This window comes from Scyliorhinus torazame, chromosome 14 (assembly GCF_047496885.1).
Source record: "Scyliorhinus torazame isolate Kashiwa2021f chromosome 14, sScyTor2.1, whole genome shotgun sequence".
Classification (NCBI taxonomy): domain Eukaryota; kingdom Metazoa; phylum Chordata; class Chondrichthyes; order Carcharhiniformes; family Scyliorhinidae; genus Scyliorhinus; species Scyliorhinus torazame.
In genome coordinates, this window is record NC_092720.1 from 16,626,256 (window position 1) to 16,641,872 (window position 15,617).

A 15,617-nucleotide genomic window follows, 5' to 3' on the forward strand; every position below is an offset into this window, starting at 1 on the left:
AGGTCATAAGACATAGGAGCAGAATTAGGCCACTCGGCCCATCGAGTCTGCTCCGCCATTCAATCATGGCTGAGATTTTCTCATCCCCATTCTCCTGCCTTCTCCCCATGACCTCTGGTCCCCTTATTAATCAAAAACCTATCTATCTCTGTCTTAAAGACACTCAGTGATTTGGCCTCCACAGCCTTCTGCGGCAAAGGGTTCCGCAGATTCACCACCCTCCGGCTGAAGAAATTCCCCCCATCTCTGTTTTAAAGGATCGTCCCTTTAGTCTGAGATGGTGTCCTTTGGTTCTAGTTTTTCCTACAAGTGGAAACATCCTCTCCACGTCCGCTCTATCCAGGCCTCGCTATATCCTGTAAGTTTCAATAAGATCCCCCCTCATCCTTCTAAACTCCATCGAGTACAGACCCTGTGTCCTCAACAGTTCCTCATACGACAAGCTCTTCATTCCAGGGATCAGTCTTGTGAACCTTCTCTGGACCCTCTCCAAGGCCAGCACATCCTTCCTTAGATATGGGGCCCAAAACTGCTCACAATACTCCTAATGGGGTCTGCCCAGAGCCTTATACAGCCTCAGAAGTACATCCCTGCTCTTGTATTCTAGCCCTCTCGACATGAATGCTAACATTTCATTTGCCTTCTTAACTGCCGACTGAACCTGCACGTTAACTTTAAGAGAATCGTGAACAAGGACTCCCAAATCCCTTTGTGCTTCTGATTTCCTAAGCATTTTCCCATTTAGAAAATAGTCTATGCCTAAATTCCTCCTTCAAAAGTGCATAACCTCACACTTTTCCACATAGTATTTCATTTGCCACTTCATTGCCCACTCTCCTAGCTTGTCCAAATCCTTCTGCAGCCCTCTTGCTTCCTCAATGCTACCTGTCCCTCTACAGATCTTTGTATCATCTGCAAACTTAGCAACAGTGCCTTCAGTTCCTTCCATCAGATCATTAATGTATATTGTGAAAAGTTGTGGTCCCAGCACAGACCCCTGAGGCACACCACTAGTCACCGGCTGCTATCTTGAAAAAAAACACTTTCGCCCCACTTATTCCTAAATAATTTAAGCAACTCAGGATGTGTCTTATTGGTAGGAACATCTTGGGATCACCTGCTGGTGATTGATGAGAAGTAGCAGACTTTTATTTTGGGTTGGAGGGGAACTTTCAATAATCGCCCCACGAGTGCAGAAGGAAATTTCCAAATATTTCAGTAAGTAAAGTCACCTTAGTTTCAGGTGCTTTCTCCCTACGAGGGGGCGGGGGGGGGGATGACTGGTGGAAATTTCACCTGAGGATCACCACATCTCAGGCAAGGAGCACAGTTCAGAAGGGCGGGCCTTCATGAATAACCTCAGCCAGTGTGGGACTTGAACCCACACTGGTGGCCTCAACTCTGCATCACAAACCAGCCGTCCAGCCAACTGAGCTAAACCGGCCGCAATGCTTTGTGCACACGGTGAAGACCTGATCTGCGACCCTATCTAAATATAGGTTCTTGAAGTGAAAGATAGCATTCACCATTTTGCAAGCGGTAATAAAGCAATTCTTCCCTTACTGTGGTGACAACCTCACTCGAAACTTAAGCATTCAAAATGCCAGCTTTTTGCTACAAACATGCAAGTTGTTGTTATAATATCTGGAGTTTAGGATCTGAAAAGTGATCTCGTTGAAACATAAAATTCTGGTGAGAGGTTACTGGTCATTGGAGAAACAATTCAGAGGCCGAGGCTAATGTCTTGTGGATATGGGTTCAAATCCCACCATGCCAACTGGTGGAATTTAAATTCAATTAATAAATCTGCAATGAAAAGCTAGTCTCAGTGATGATGCCAATGAAACCATTGTCCATCGTAATGTAAACACAGCTGGGTCATTAAAATCCGTTAGGGAAGGAAATCTGCTGCCGTTACCTGGTCTGGCCTACATGTGACCCACAGGAATGGGGTTGACTCTGAAATGGCCTAGCGAGAAACCCAGTCCAAAGGCAATTGGGGTTGGGCACCAAATACTGGCCTTTCCAGCAACACCCACGTACCATTAAAGAATGCAGATGATTTCCCCTGACTGGAGACTTTAGAACTGAGGGTCGTCACCTGAGGATAATTTGAGGATGGGTAGAGGAGACCACCATTTCAGACTGAGGTGAGGAGCGATTTCTTCGCATGGACAGGCCCACGAATCTCCGGAGTTTACTGCTCCAGAGGGTTGCGGATGCTGCATTGTTGAACATATGTACGCCTGGGATAGGCTTTTGGGCTCTGGGAATTATGGGATATGGGGAGTGGTCAGGAGAAAGGATTGAAACTCAAAATGAGCCATGATTATATTGAAGTTGGAATCGGTTCAACTGGCTAAATGACCTATTCCTGCCCCTTGTATTCTTATGTTTTCGGGAATGATAGACTTTTAGAAGTCAATGGATATAGGCAGTTCACTGCCACCTTCTCAAGGGCAATTAAGGATGGACAATTAATACTGGTCAAGCCAGCGATGCCCACATGCCATGAATGAATAAAAAAAGGTGGGAAAAATGGAGTTGAGGTAAAAGATCTTATTGAAAGATCGAGCTGGCTCGAGGGACCATAAGGCCTATTCTTGCTCCTATTTCTTACTTTCTAATCTCCTCAATGGGGCGAGACTTTATTTAAACTATATGAGGCTTAAATGGCAACATTTCATTCTTTTCCCATGCCACTAATTTGTTTTGAGCAATAGTCGGGCCCACCAAGTATCTGTCTAAGTTTTAAACATTTCAATTGACCACTACCCTGAACAGCCTTTTGACAGAGCGAGTTCCAGATTTTCACTACCCTTTGTGTGAAAAAGAATGTTAAAAACCTTATCACTTTTAAGATAAGCATAGCAACAAAGTAACTGTGTAAAGTTCCGATCACAACGTTATAATCAGAAAATAGAGACATGGGAGAAGATACCAGAATATGAATCAATATTTTGAATTTTTTTAATTAAAAGCACCCAATTCATTTCCCCCCCAATTAAATGGCAATTTAGTGTAACCAATCCACCTACCCTGCACATCTTTGGGTTGTGGGGGTGTGACCCATGGAGACATGGGGAGAATGTGCAAATTCCACATGGACAGTGACCCAGGGCCAGGATTCGAACCCAGGTCCTCGGTGCCTTGAGGCAGCAGTGCTAATCACTGCCACTGTGCTACCCCGTATGAATCAATACTTATCAGGAAATGATGACCAGGCTGGGTCACTTTTCTCTTCAAAAAAAGAATGCTGAGAGGTGGCCCAATATATTGCGGGTGGTACGTTAGCACAGTGGTTAGCACAGTTGCTTCACAGCTCCAGGGACCCAGGTTCGATTCCCGGTTTGGGTCACTGTCTGTGCAGAGTCTGCACGTTCTCCCCGTGTCTGTGTGGGTTTCCTCCGGGTGCTCCGGTTTCCTCACACAAGTCCTGAAAGATGATGTTAGGTGGAATGGACATTCTCAATTTTTCCTCTATGTACCCGAACAAGCACCGGAGTGTGGCGACTGGGGCATTTTTCCCAGTAACTTCATAGCAGTGTTAATGTAAGCCTACTTGTGACATGAATAAAGATTATTATCTATATATTTAAATTAAATATTTTGATAGACAGACCCAGGGAAAATACGCCCACATGTGGAAAGTGTCAGGCCATCAATACAGAATAAACATCAAGAAATCAAATAAGGAATTCAGAAGAAGCTTCTTTGTGCATTTGTGGTGAGAATGTGAACCTTGCTATCACAGTGTGTTCTTGAAAGTGTTTCTATAGATGTGTTTAAGGGGAAGTTAGATAAAGATATGAGAGCGAGGGAAATTGAGGTTCTGCTGTATAGCTGGCTGAGGAAGATTTGGCTTAAGGAGAATATACAGGTGAGTCTGAAATGGGTGGGCCAAATGGTCTGTTCCTGTTCTCTATCAAAACGTAAGTAAAGTCGCCATAGTCCCAGATGACCACAGGTTGCTTTCCCCTTTTGAGGGGGAGAGCTGAATGGTGGTGGTTAAACCTGAGGGTCACCACACCTCAGGCAAGGGGCAAGAACATACAACGTAGAACATACAGTGCAGAAGGAGGCCATTCGGCCCATCGAGTTTGCACCGACCCATTTAAGCCCTCACTTCCACCCTATCCCCGTAACCCAATAATCCCTCCTAACCTTTTTGGTCACTAAGGGCAATTTATCATGGCCAATCCACCTAACCTGCACGTCTTTGGACTGTGGGAGGAAACCGGATCACCCGGAGGAAACCCACGTAGACACGGGGAGAACGTGCAGACTCCACACAGACAGTGACCTAGTGGGGAATCGAACCTGTTACCCTGGCGCTGTGAAGCCACAGTGCTATCCTCTTGTGCTACCGTGCTGCCCCAAGGTTGAGAAGACGGGGCCTTTATGAATAACCTCAGCCGGTGCACGAACATGAACCCGGGCAGTCGGCATCACTCTGCATCACTAACCAGCTGTCCAGCCAACTGAGCTAAACTATGTGAAGTGCACCTCTGTATACCAGGAGCAGCATGGTAAAAGCAAAATATCTTGAATGTTGGATATCTGAAATGAAAAGAGAAAATAGTGGGAGCACGTAAAGGACCTGAAAGTTTAACTCTGTTCCTCACTCCAACATTCCTGTTGAGTATTTCCAATATTTTCTGTTTTAGTGCAAGTCTATGCATTATATATCGCTATGGTGAATAGATTTGACCTGTATTTGAAATTGTACTTGGAAGCAAACCATCTTTGAAATCAAGCGACAACCTATATGTAAAGGAACATCTTTCCTGCCATGAACATAGCCAGAGTTCAGGGGAACAGGTAAAAGCAAATTACTGCGGGTGCTGGAATCTGGACCAAAAGTGCTGGACAACCTCAGCAGGTCTGACAGCATCTGTGGAGAGAGAACGTTTCGAGTCTGGATAACTCTTCGTCAAAGCTAGAGAGAACTGGAAATAGGATCAGATTTATACTGTTGTGGTAGGGGGAAGGAGAGTGATATGGAGTGGTGGGGCTGGAGAGAGGGCCAGCCTAGGTGGAGATTGACAATGATGTCATGGACAAAAGGATAAAGAAATTGTTGGTGATCAAGGCTCAGAAGGGTGCTGATAGTGGCACATCAAGAGATCAGGATCTACTAATGGCAGAACAAAGGTAAACAATGCATCAGAGGACAACCTGGAACAGGAAACTGGGGCAGGATTCTCCCCTACCCAGCAGGACGGGGGGTCCCGGCGTGATGTAGTGGCGGGAACCACTCCGGCGTCGGGCCGCCCCAAAGGGGCCAAGCCCTCACCTTGAGGGGCTAGGCCGGCGGCGGAGAGGTTTCCGCTCCACCGCCTGGCGTGGAAGGCCTTTGGCGCCATGCCAGACAGGGCCGAAAGGACTTTGCCGGCCTGCGTATGTCCACGCATGCACGGGAGCGTCAGCGGCTGCTGCCGTCATCCCCGCGCATGTGTAGGGGAGGGGGTCTCTTCCGCCTCCGCCATGGTGAATACACGGCACAGGCCCGCCCGTGGATCGATGGGCCCCGATCGCGGGCCAGGCCACCGTGGGGGCACCCCCCGGGGCCAGATTGCCCCGCACCCCCCCAGGACCCCGGAGCACGCCCGCGCCGCCTGCTCCCGCCGGTAAGGTAGGTGGTTTAATCCACGCCGGCGGGAGAGGGTTGACAGCAGCGGGACTTCAGCCCATCGCGGGCCGGAGAATCGCCGGGGGTGGGCCCGCCGACCGGCGCGATTCCTGCCCCTGCCGAATCTCTGGTGGTGGAGAATTCGGGATATGGCAGGGGCGGGACTCATGCCAGCCCCCGGCGATTCTCCGACCCGGCGGGGGGGGGTCGGAGAATCCCGCCCCAGATGTCCCTAGTGGAAAGGTGCTGATACTACAGTGTGTCCTACCATTGTCACATTGTAGGGCGTAATGACTCTCGCAACTGCGACAGACTGCATGGATTCGGCATCTGTAACTATAGCCGGGATGTTAGAGGTGGTTTTGCACTTTGGGTCAGCAAGGGTTTCCTCCTGTCCACTAATGAGCAGGGTGGTTACTTTCGTCGACATAGCTGGGTCTCCACAGCCATCATGAATCTGGTAGCCCAGTGTAATATTCGGGACCAGGATCTGCTTCCTGTTTATTTCCTCGATGGTGTAGATCATGGTTTGGGCAAACTGGAACTGCGTCAGGTCAAAACTGTGTGAGACAAACAGACAGACAAATTGTTAGGACGTCTCCATGTTGTCAGCTGTTAGCTGTCTAAACGGATGCAGTGTTGAGTCGGAAGAAAACCAGGCGTGTTAAACTGAAGCCCAGCCTAACACAACAGTCCATTAAACCATAAGACCATAAGACATAGGAGCAGAATTAGGCCACTCGGCCCATCGAGTCTGCTCCGCCATTCAATCATGGCTGATATTTTCTCATCCCCATTCGCCTTCTCCCCATAACCCCTGATCCCCTTATTAATCAAGAACCTATCTATCTCTGTCTGAAAGACACTCAGTGATTTGGCCTCCGTAGCCTACTGCAGCAAAGAGTTCCACAGATTCACCAGCCTCTGGCTGAAGAAATTCCTTCTCATCTCTGTTTTAAAGGATCGTCCCTTTAGTCTGAGATGGTGTCCTCTGGTTCTAGTTTTTCCTACAAGTGGAAGCATCGTCTCCATTTCCACTCTATCTAGGCCTCGCAGTATCTTGTAAATTTCAATAAGATCCCCTCTCATCCTTCTAAACTCCAACCAGTACAGACCCAGAATCCTCAACCGTTCCTCATATGAAAAGTTCTTCATTGCAGGGATCATTCTTGTGAACCTCCTCTGGATCATTTCCAAGGCCAACACATCCTCCACAGTCTTCACGTGTCTGAGTAGTACTGGCACTGAATGGGTGTTTTGGAGGAGGGCGGGGCAAAGAATTGCTGGATCCGCTAAGATAGTGACTTGGTAAACTGGTCATGAGACTTTCCTGTGGTTTTTGTGATTTCGCTGATGAGTGATCAATGGGAATTTTTATTAAGCTACTTAACACGTTGCTACATTGTAATCACGCTAACTCTGTCCACTTACCTTGTGCTCAATATGGTGACAATGCAGCAAAAACCAGCTCTAGCTTTCAAGGAATTAAAAAATTGTCTTAAGTTGAAATGTCCTTTCAATAACGTATTTGGCTTAATAAACAACAGCCAAATCCGGATTGACCTGGCAATCAGACAAGAACAACATGGTCCTGTTTGGAAACACGTAGTAAATTCATTCGGCATGACTATGTGAATGACTTGCTAAGGATTGCGGTTCTAAATATTTTTAATGAACAAGTTGCTGCATATGGCGACCAAAGTAATTTTCTTGCCTCCTCTCCTGCGAGGCTCGCTACAATTTCATTTCACTATAATTCATTGATTGTGGATTTGGAACATTCTGATTTCATTCGAAGGACTGCATTTCTTCAATGAGAATAAGAGGGAGACTCTCCACTGAAACCTCCCAGTAATAGCGGCAAATGTTCTTTACTTTGAAATTCGCCAACACTCCTGGCCATGAATCAGCAGAACATCTGCTAAGAAAATATATAAACATACTCCATAGCATGCAGCTGGGACACAAATGTGGCACAGTGGTTAGCACTGCTACCTCGCAGCGCCAGGGTCCCTGGTCCGATTCCAGCCTTGAGTGACTGTGTGGAGTTTGCCCATTTTCCCCGTGTTTGTGTGTGTTTTCTCCGGGTGCTCCGGTTTCCTCCCACAGTCGAAAGGTGTGCAGGTTAGGTGGGCTGGCCATGCTAAATTGCCCCTTAGTGTTCAAAGGTTAGGTGGGGTCACGGGCTTGCAGCAGAGTGGGCCTGGGTTGGGTGCTCTTTTGGAGGGTTGGTGCAGACTCGATGGGCTGAATGGCCACCTTCTGCACTGAAGGGATTCTTTGATTCTCTGAATAGGCAGTGAAATCAGATTCACCCATTTTGGACATGCCAAATATCAGGCTACACTGAGGTCAATGGAACCAAATATGGGCACAGCCTACAACAGGGGTCATTGGCAATGCTGCCGTCACCATAGTCCTCAAACTAGACCCCTTACAAGAGTCTTCCTCCATCCTAACCCACTCTACCCCTTCTCCTTCCCACCACCGCCACACCTTGTCCACATTCACTGCCCAATAATAATGAAGCAAGTTTGGCAACACCAACCCCCCTGCTGCCTCTGCCTCTGTCGCAGGGTCCTCCCCACCCTCGGCACCTTCCCCATCCGAGATGATCGTGTCCACTTTCTGAAAAAAAAACCTTTGGTATAAAAATCGGGAGAGACTGAAAGATAAACAAGAGCCTCAGCAGAACATTCATTTTCACCACTTGGACCCTCCCTGCCAATGTTAAGTGCAGTGTATCCCACCTCTTACGATCCTCCCTGGCCTCCTCCACCAGCTTCGTTAAGTTCCACTTATGGAGCCCTGTCCATTCCCTCGCTACCTGAATCCCCAAGTACCTAAACCTATCCCTCGCTATCGTAAATGGCATCCCCCCCTAAATTAGCCCGCTGTCCGAGCTCATTCACCGGGAATACCTCGCTTTCCCTACATTCAGTTTGTACCCGGAGAACCTTCCAAACCTCCCCTGCAGGCCCATAATCCTTCCCATACTAATATATAATAATACATACATAATAATAATATTATTATTATACTCTCCAATGGATCCGAAACATACAGCAAGAGGTCATCGACGTAGAGCGACAGCCGATGCTCCCTCTGTCCTCTCATAATCCCCTGCCACTCCGCCGATCCCCTGAGAACCATCGTCAACGGCTCTATGGCCAGCGCAAACAGCAGCAGCAACAGTGGGCACACCTGCCTTGTACCCCTGTGTAAGTCTAAGCTTTGTGAGCTCATATCATTCGTCCTCACCCTCACCCTTAGTGCCACATACAGCAACCGCACCCATGCCACAAATCTCGGCCCAAACCCAAACCTTCCCAAAACTTTGAACAAGTACCGCCACTCCACCCAATCAAATGCCTTCTCCGCATCCATAGGCACCACCACCTCCGGTACCAGAGCCCCCGACGGATTCATCACCACATTTAATAGCCGTCTTATATTACTCGCCTGTTTGATCTTCTGCAACCACCCACGGGACACAGTCCTCCATCCTCCCCGCCAACAACTTAGCCAATATTTTCACATCTGTGTTCAATAGTGATATGGGTCGAAGGGTGTTACATTGTCAGTTTTCCAATCCTCTCGGACATTTTCTCAAATTTAGTGATTCTTGGAAGATTACTACCAGTGCATCCACTATCTCTGTAGCTACTTCTCTTAGTATTCTGGGATCAGCAACCCATCAGGTCCAGGGTACTTATCAGCATTAAGCCCCATTAGTATCCCTAGCACTTTTTCTCCAGTGATAGTTATTGTATTTATTTCCTCTCCCTTCTGCCCCTTGATTATTTGGTATTTTTGGAATTTTATGAATGTCTTCCACCGTGAAGACAAAGTATTTGTTTAACTCTTCTGCCATTTCCTGGTTCCCCATTGTTATTTCCTCAGTCTCATTCTCTAAAAGGCGTGTGCTCACTTTGGCGTCTCCTTTTTCATCTCTTTAAATAAGTTCTTGCTGTCTGTTTTTTTTTATTACTTGCTAGTTTACCCTCATATTTTATCTTCCTCTTTTGTCACCTGAAGGTAATTTTTAAAACTTTCCCAATCCTCTATTTTACCATTAATCTTTGCCACGTTATATGTTTTTCTTTCAGTTTAATACTATCCTTACCTTCCTTGGTTAACCATGGTTGACTTGTCCCCTTCATAGAAACTTTATTCCTCACTGGGATATATTTTTAATGTGAGCCATGAACTACTTTCACAAATGTCTGCCATTACTGATCAATCATAATTCCTGCTAAACTCCTTTCCAAGTCCGCTCCAGCCAACTCTGCCCTCATTCATTTACAATTACCCATATTTAAGTGTAGCACAGTTGTTTCTGACCCCAACTTCTCACTCTCAAGCTGAAGGCTATGGTCACTGTTTACTCTGAGCGGTTTATTAAATCTGCCCCCACTCCACATTACCAGATTTACAATAGACTGATCCCTGGTTGGATCCACAACATATTGTTCCAGGAAACTGTCCTGAATAATTAATCATTTTTAAAATAATCTTTATTTTCACAAGTAGGCTCACATTAACACTGCAATGAAGTTACTGTGAAAAGCCCTTAGTCGATACATTCTATGAATTCTTCCTCGTGGCTACCTCTGCCAATTTGATTTTCTCCAATCTACATGAAGATTAAAGTCACCCATGATTAAAGTACTGCCCTATTTAACATTCCCTTATTATCTCCTGATTTATTCTCCTTGTTACAGTACAACTACTGTTAAGGGGCTGGTTTAGCACAGTGAGCTAAACAGCTGGCTTGTAATGCAGAACAAGGCCAGCAGCACGGGTTCAATTCCCATACCGGCCTCCCGAGCAGGCGCCGGAATGTGGCGACTAGGGGCTTTTCACAGTAACATCATTGAAGCCTACTTCTGACAATACACTATTATTATTAAGGGGCCTGTCGACTACTCCCACCAGTGTCTTCTTCCATTGTTGCCTCCACCGATATGGATTCTACATCTTATGATCCTAGATAATTTCTTGTTGGCATACTAATTTCATCTTGTACTAACAAAGCCACCTCAACAGCCTTTCCTTTCTGCCTGTCCTTACAATGATCACAATCCCCTGAATATTTAGTTCCCAGTTTTGATCTCCTTGTAACCACGTCTCTGTAATTGCTATAAGATCATACCTATTAACCTCAATTTGTGTTGCTAATTCATTTATTTGTGTTGAATACTACGTGAATTTAAATAAAGAACCATATTTTCATTTGACCCTATTTGTTGCTGTTTTATTATGTCTGCACACCCGATCCCTTCCTCTCATATTGTGGGTATCATTACCTAAATAGCTGCCTTGCAATGCTGCCATATCCTTCTTTGTAAGCCTACATACCCCCTCTCGCGAACTTTCCCCCCTCTCTATTTAGTTTAAAGCCCACTCTACCTCCCTAGTTATGCAGTTTGCAAGAACATTGGTCTCTGCACGGTTCAGATGCTGGCCATCCCAGTGGCACAGGCCCCACTTTCCCCAGTGCTGATGCCACTGCCCCACGAACCGGAACCCATTTCTCTCGTACCAGTCATTGAGCCACATATTCTTCTCTCTAATTTTATGTGCCCGATGCCAATTTGCACTCAGCCCATGTAACAAACCTGAGATTATAACCTTGGAGGTTCTGTTGTTAAATTTAGTGCCTATCTCATCAAGTTCTCTCGGCAGAACTTCTTTCCTCGTTCTACCTATGACATGGATCACGGCAACAGGATCCTCTTCCGCCCATTTGAACTTCCTCTCCGCCTCCCAGAGCAGATGTCCTGAACACTGACACTGGACATACAACACAGCCGTCTGGACCCTGGCCCCTTGCTACAGAGAAGGGTGTCAATCACCCTCATTATACTGTCCCCCACTATTACTGCGTTCCTTTGTGCTCCCCCCACTTGAATGGCTTCCTATACCACAGTGCTATGGTCAGTCAGCTCATCCATCCTGCAGCCTCTACTCTCACCCAAACAAGCTGAAAGAAATCTCAAGCCTATTGGATAATTGCCCAGGCTGACACTCCTGCCCTTTCATCTTCCCCTTATCTTCCTGAGCTGCACACTTCCCCTGACTCGTCCCGCCACTTTTCTGCCACGACCCGCCAGCGGGATTCTCCGTTACGTCGGCCGGTCAACGGGGCTTCCCATTGTGGGGCAGCCCCACGCCGTCGGGAAACCCCCGGGCGCTGGCATAACGGAGAATCACGCCGGCGGTCTTGAACTAATGAGTAAATTATTGTATCCAATTATTTGTTTTCTTTTAGATAGTCATTCATCATATCACAAACTGCAGGACCAATTTAAGCTTTCAGAAATATAGACCTTGACCACTTACCAGACAGTCACAAGACACACACCAGCAATTCATTGCCTCCCTTTGTAGAACAGAACAAACCAATTCCTACAGGGTGAAAATGTGAGGAAAACAAAGGAAAACCTTCCCTCCCCACCTCACCAGACTCCCTCTACTCTGTCCACACTCTGTCCCAAACCGTACTCAGTTTCTCTCTCCACCCAACCTGCTGAGTTTATCCAACATTATGTGTGGCTATTTCACTTCCCTGGCAGTGTCCAACTTCACTGTGACATCGGAGGGAATCTCATAGTGCTCCAGCATGGGTCAAAATCCTGGAGCTCGCTTCAAAAGAGCACTGAGGGTGAATTACACCATATGGGCTGAATGGTTCAAGAGACAGCTCACCTCCGCCTCTCAAGGGCAACTAGGGATGGGCAATGCAATTTTAGAAAATGCTGTGATCACCTGAAGTGACTGACCTTGAAATAAGCACAGGGTTCATTGTGCCAGGGAGATGTACTGGGGCCTTGGAAGGTGTAATGTGTAGCTGTTACCTTCAATTCTCTGGACCAAACTTCAGCTCAGCACCAATCCAACAACTTCATCGTCTATTCGCCTCTGCAATCTAGTCCACCGCATACTCCCATTAAAAAAAAACGAGATGGAAACGCTCAACTTGATGCAGGAGTCAATTCGCCAATCAGTATCCAACACAGGCAAAAAAAAGGGAAGTGTCTAAAAAAATTCTAGGAACCACTGACCTTTTGCACTCGGGGGGTCCAGGCGGAGTCCTGAAGTCGAGAAATTGCTCCTTTCTATAATAGTGAATGTTAAACGATCCACCAATTACGATGTCCCCGTCCTTGAATATCCGAGGTAAGTCAAACCTTCCTCGAAGTCTACACAGTGAATCATTCTGCCCCCAAACAGGACCAGCCAAAAGATACAGCAGGAGCACGATCTGGCTCATGACGATCGACTGGTTCCATAGCACTGGTCCTGACTGAGTTTATATAGCCCCGCAGACACACACACACACACACACACACAGAATTGGCCAGCATTACCCTGGATTGATTAAAAATACCAAAGAACTGGAACAATTCCAAAGACATTTAGATTAAGATTCTGCTCATATCTCCAGAGGAGGTAAACCTATATTGGATTACAATCTATTCCTTTGTGGTCGAGAATACTCGGAAAGGTCCGAGTCCAACATCTGTTTCCCAGATATTACAATTTCTGCGCGATATAAAACAACCAGTGACAAACCACAGATTAGAGCTTTCGGCCCAGAAGGTTTCATGATTAACATTGTCCACTTCTCGCCCTCTTTAAGAATCAACACTATCTTCTATTTCTTTGTCTCTGATGTGTTTACCCAACTTTTCCTTCAACACATTTTTGTCTCTACCACTCCTGGGTGATGGGCACATTCCCACCACTCTCTGACTAAAGGAGTTTCTTCTGAATTTGGTATTGGAATAATGCGTGCTGGTACTTTATCGTTGCTTCCTACTTGTGGTATCCGTGGGGTGAGAATATCTTCTCTACCTTACCATAATCGTAAAGACCTCCTCAATAAGCTTTTAAGTGAAAGCCCCGGTCTGTTGAATTTGGGGGGGGGGGGGGGGTGTTGGTGTAGTGGTGCTGCCGCTGGACTAGCAATCCAATGGTCAAGCGAATGCTCCGAGAGCCATGGGTTCAAATCCCATCGCGCCAGATGGTGCGATTTAAAGGCAATTAATAAATCTGGAATTCAAAAGCTAATCTCATGAAACTATCATGACGTAGTCTACATGGACTTCAATAAGGCTTTTATAGACCATTACAGCACAGAACAGGCACTTCAGCCCTCGATGTTGTGCCTTTTGACAAGCTTTCACATGGCAGACTGGTCAAGAAGGCCCACGGGACCCAGCATAATTTGTCAAATTAGATCCAAAATTGGCTTGGTGGCGGGAGGCAGCGGGTGTTGGTTGAAGGTTGTTTTTGTGACTGGAAGTATGTCCAGTGGTGAACCGCGGGGATCGGTGCTGGGTGCCTTGCTGTTTGTGGTGTGCCCTAATGATCTGGAAAGTGGGAGCTATGAGCAGTAAGTTCACAAATGACATGAAAATTGGTGGTGTGGTAAATAGTGAGGCGGAAAGCCTTAGATTATAAGCCGATATAGATGGGCTGATGAGATGGGCAGAGCAGGTCAAATGGAATTTAACCCTGAAAAGTGTGAGTTGATGCATTTTGGGGGGCTAACACGGCAAGGGAATACACAATAAATGGTAGGACGCCAAGAAATACAAAGGACCAGAGGGGCCATGGGGTGACTGTCCTAAGATTACTGAAGGCAGCAGGACAGGTAGATAAGGTGGTTCAGAAGATCGATGGGATACTTGCCTTTATTCGCCGAGGCATTGAATACAAGAGCAGGGAGGTTATGATGGAGCTGTGTAAAATGCTGGTTAGGCCATACCTAGAGTACTGTGTGCAGTTCTGGTCACTACACTATAGGAAGGGTGTGATTGTACTGGAGAGGGTGCGGAGGAGATTCACCAGGATGCTGCCTGGGCTGGAGCGTTTCAGCTATGAAGAGAGGTTGGTTCGGCTGGGGTTGTTTTCCTTAGAGCAGAGAAGTCTGAAGGGGGACCTGATTGAGTTGTACAAAGTTATGAGAGACATAGATCGGGTAGATACAAAGAAACCTTCCCCCTTAGTTGAGGGGGTCAATAACTGGAGGGGTCAATAACCGGCAGGCATAGATTTGAGGAAATTTAGAGGGCATTTGAGGAAAAGCGTTTTCAACCAGAGGGTGGTGGGGCCACAACATTTAAGAAACGTTTGGATGAGCCCATGAAATGGCAGAACAGACAAGGTTATGGAACATGTGCTGGAAAATGGGCTGAGAATAGACAGGTGTTCGATGACCGGCACAGACACCTTTGGTGTGATATATCTCCATGGCCGCGTCAACGGTTATTGGAAAAACCCATCTGGTTCACTCATGGAAGGAAATCTGCCATTCTTACCAAGTCCAGACCCACAACAATTGTGTTGACTCTTAACTGCCGTCTGAAATGGCCGAACAAACCAATCAGTTCAAGGACGATTAGGGATGAGCAACGTGAATACATTTTTCAAAATCTCTCCTGATAGACGCAAGATCCAAGTTTTATTTTTAGGAATTCCTTCCTTCATGGTCTATGGGCATCACTGGCAGGGCCAGCATTTATTACCCATCCCTAGTTGCCCTTTATCTGAGGGCATTTAAGAGTCAACCACCTTGTTGTCGGTCTGGAGTCACAGGTAAGGATGGTAGATTTCCTTCAGTAATGAACCAGGTTTCTTTTTTTAATAGCACAGTGGTTAGCACTGTTGCTTTACAGCTCCAGGGTCCCAGGTTCGATTCCCGGCTTGGGTCACTGTCTGTGCGGAGTCTGCACGCTCTCCCCGGGTCTGCGTGGGTTTCCCCCGGGTGCTCCGGTTTCCTCCCACAAGTCCCGAAAGACGTGCTGTTAGGTAATTTGGACATTCTGAATTCTCCCTCCGTGTACCCGAGCAGGTGGCGGAATGTGGCGACTAGGGGCTTTTCGCAGTAACTTAATTGCAGTGTTAATGTAAGCCTAATGTAAGCCTACTTGTGACAAAAAACCTGGATTAGGTGGTTAATTGCTAAATTGCCCCT

General features: G+C 46.7%; 1 protein-coding gene across 1 annotated transcript in view; it reads right to left on the reverse strand.

The window, feature by feature from the left end:
• LOC140389471 (extracellular calcium-sensing receptor-like) overlaps window positions 1-12,908 on the reverse strand; it is a 32,693-nt gene extending 19,785 nt beyond the window's left edge. Inside the window, exons 1-2 of the mRNA XM_072473601.1 lie at window positions 12,700-12,908; window positions 5,901-6,192 (exon numbers count right to left, since the gene is read on the reverse strand). Coding sequence (XP_072329702.1) covers window positions 5,901-6,192; window positions 12,700-12,908 — 501 coding nt within the window. The remainder of the gene's footprint in view (window positions 1-5,900; window positions 6,193-12,699) is intronic.
• Window positions 12,909-15,617: the final 2,709 nt, after the last annotated feature.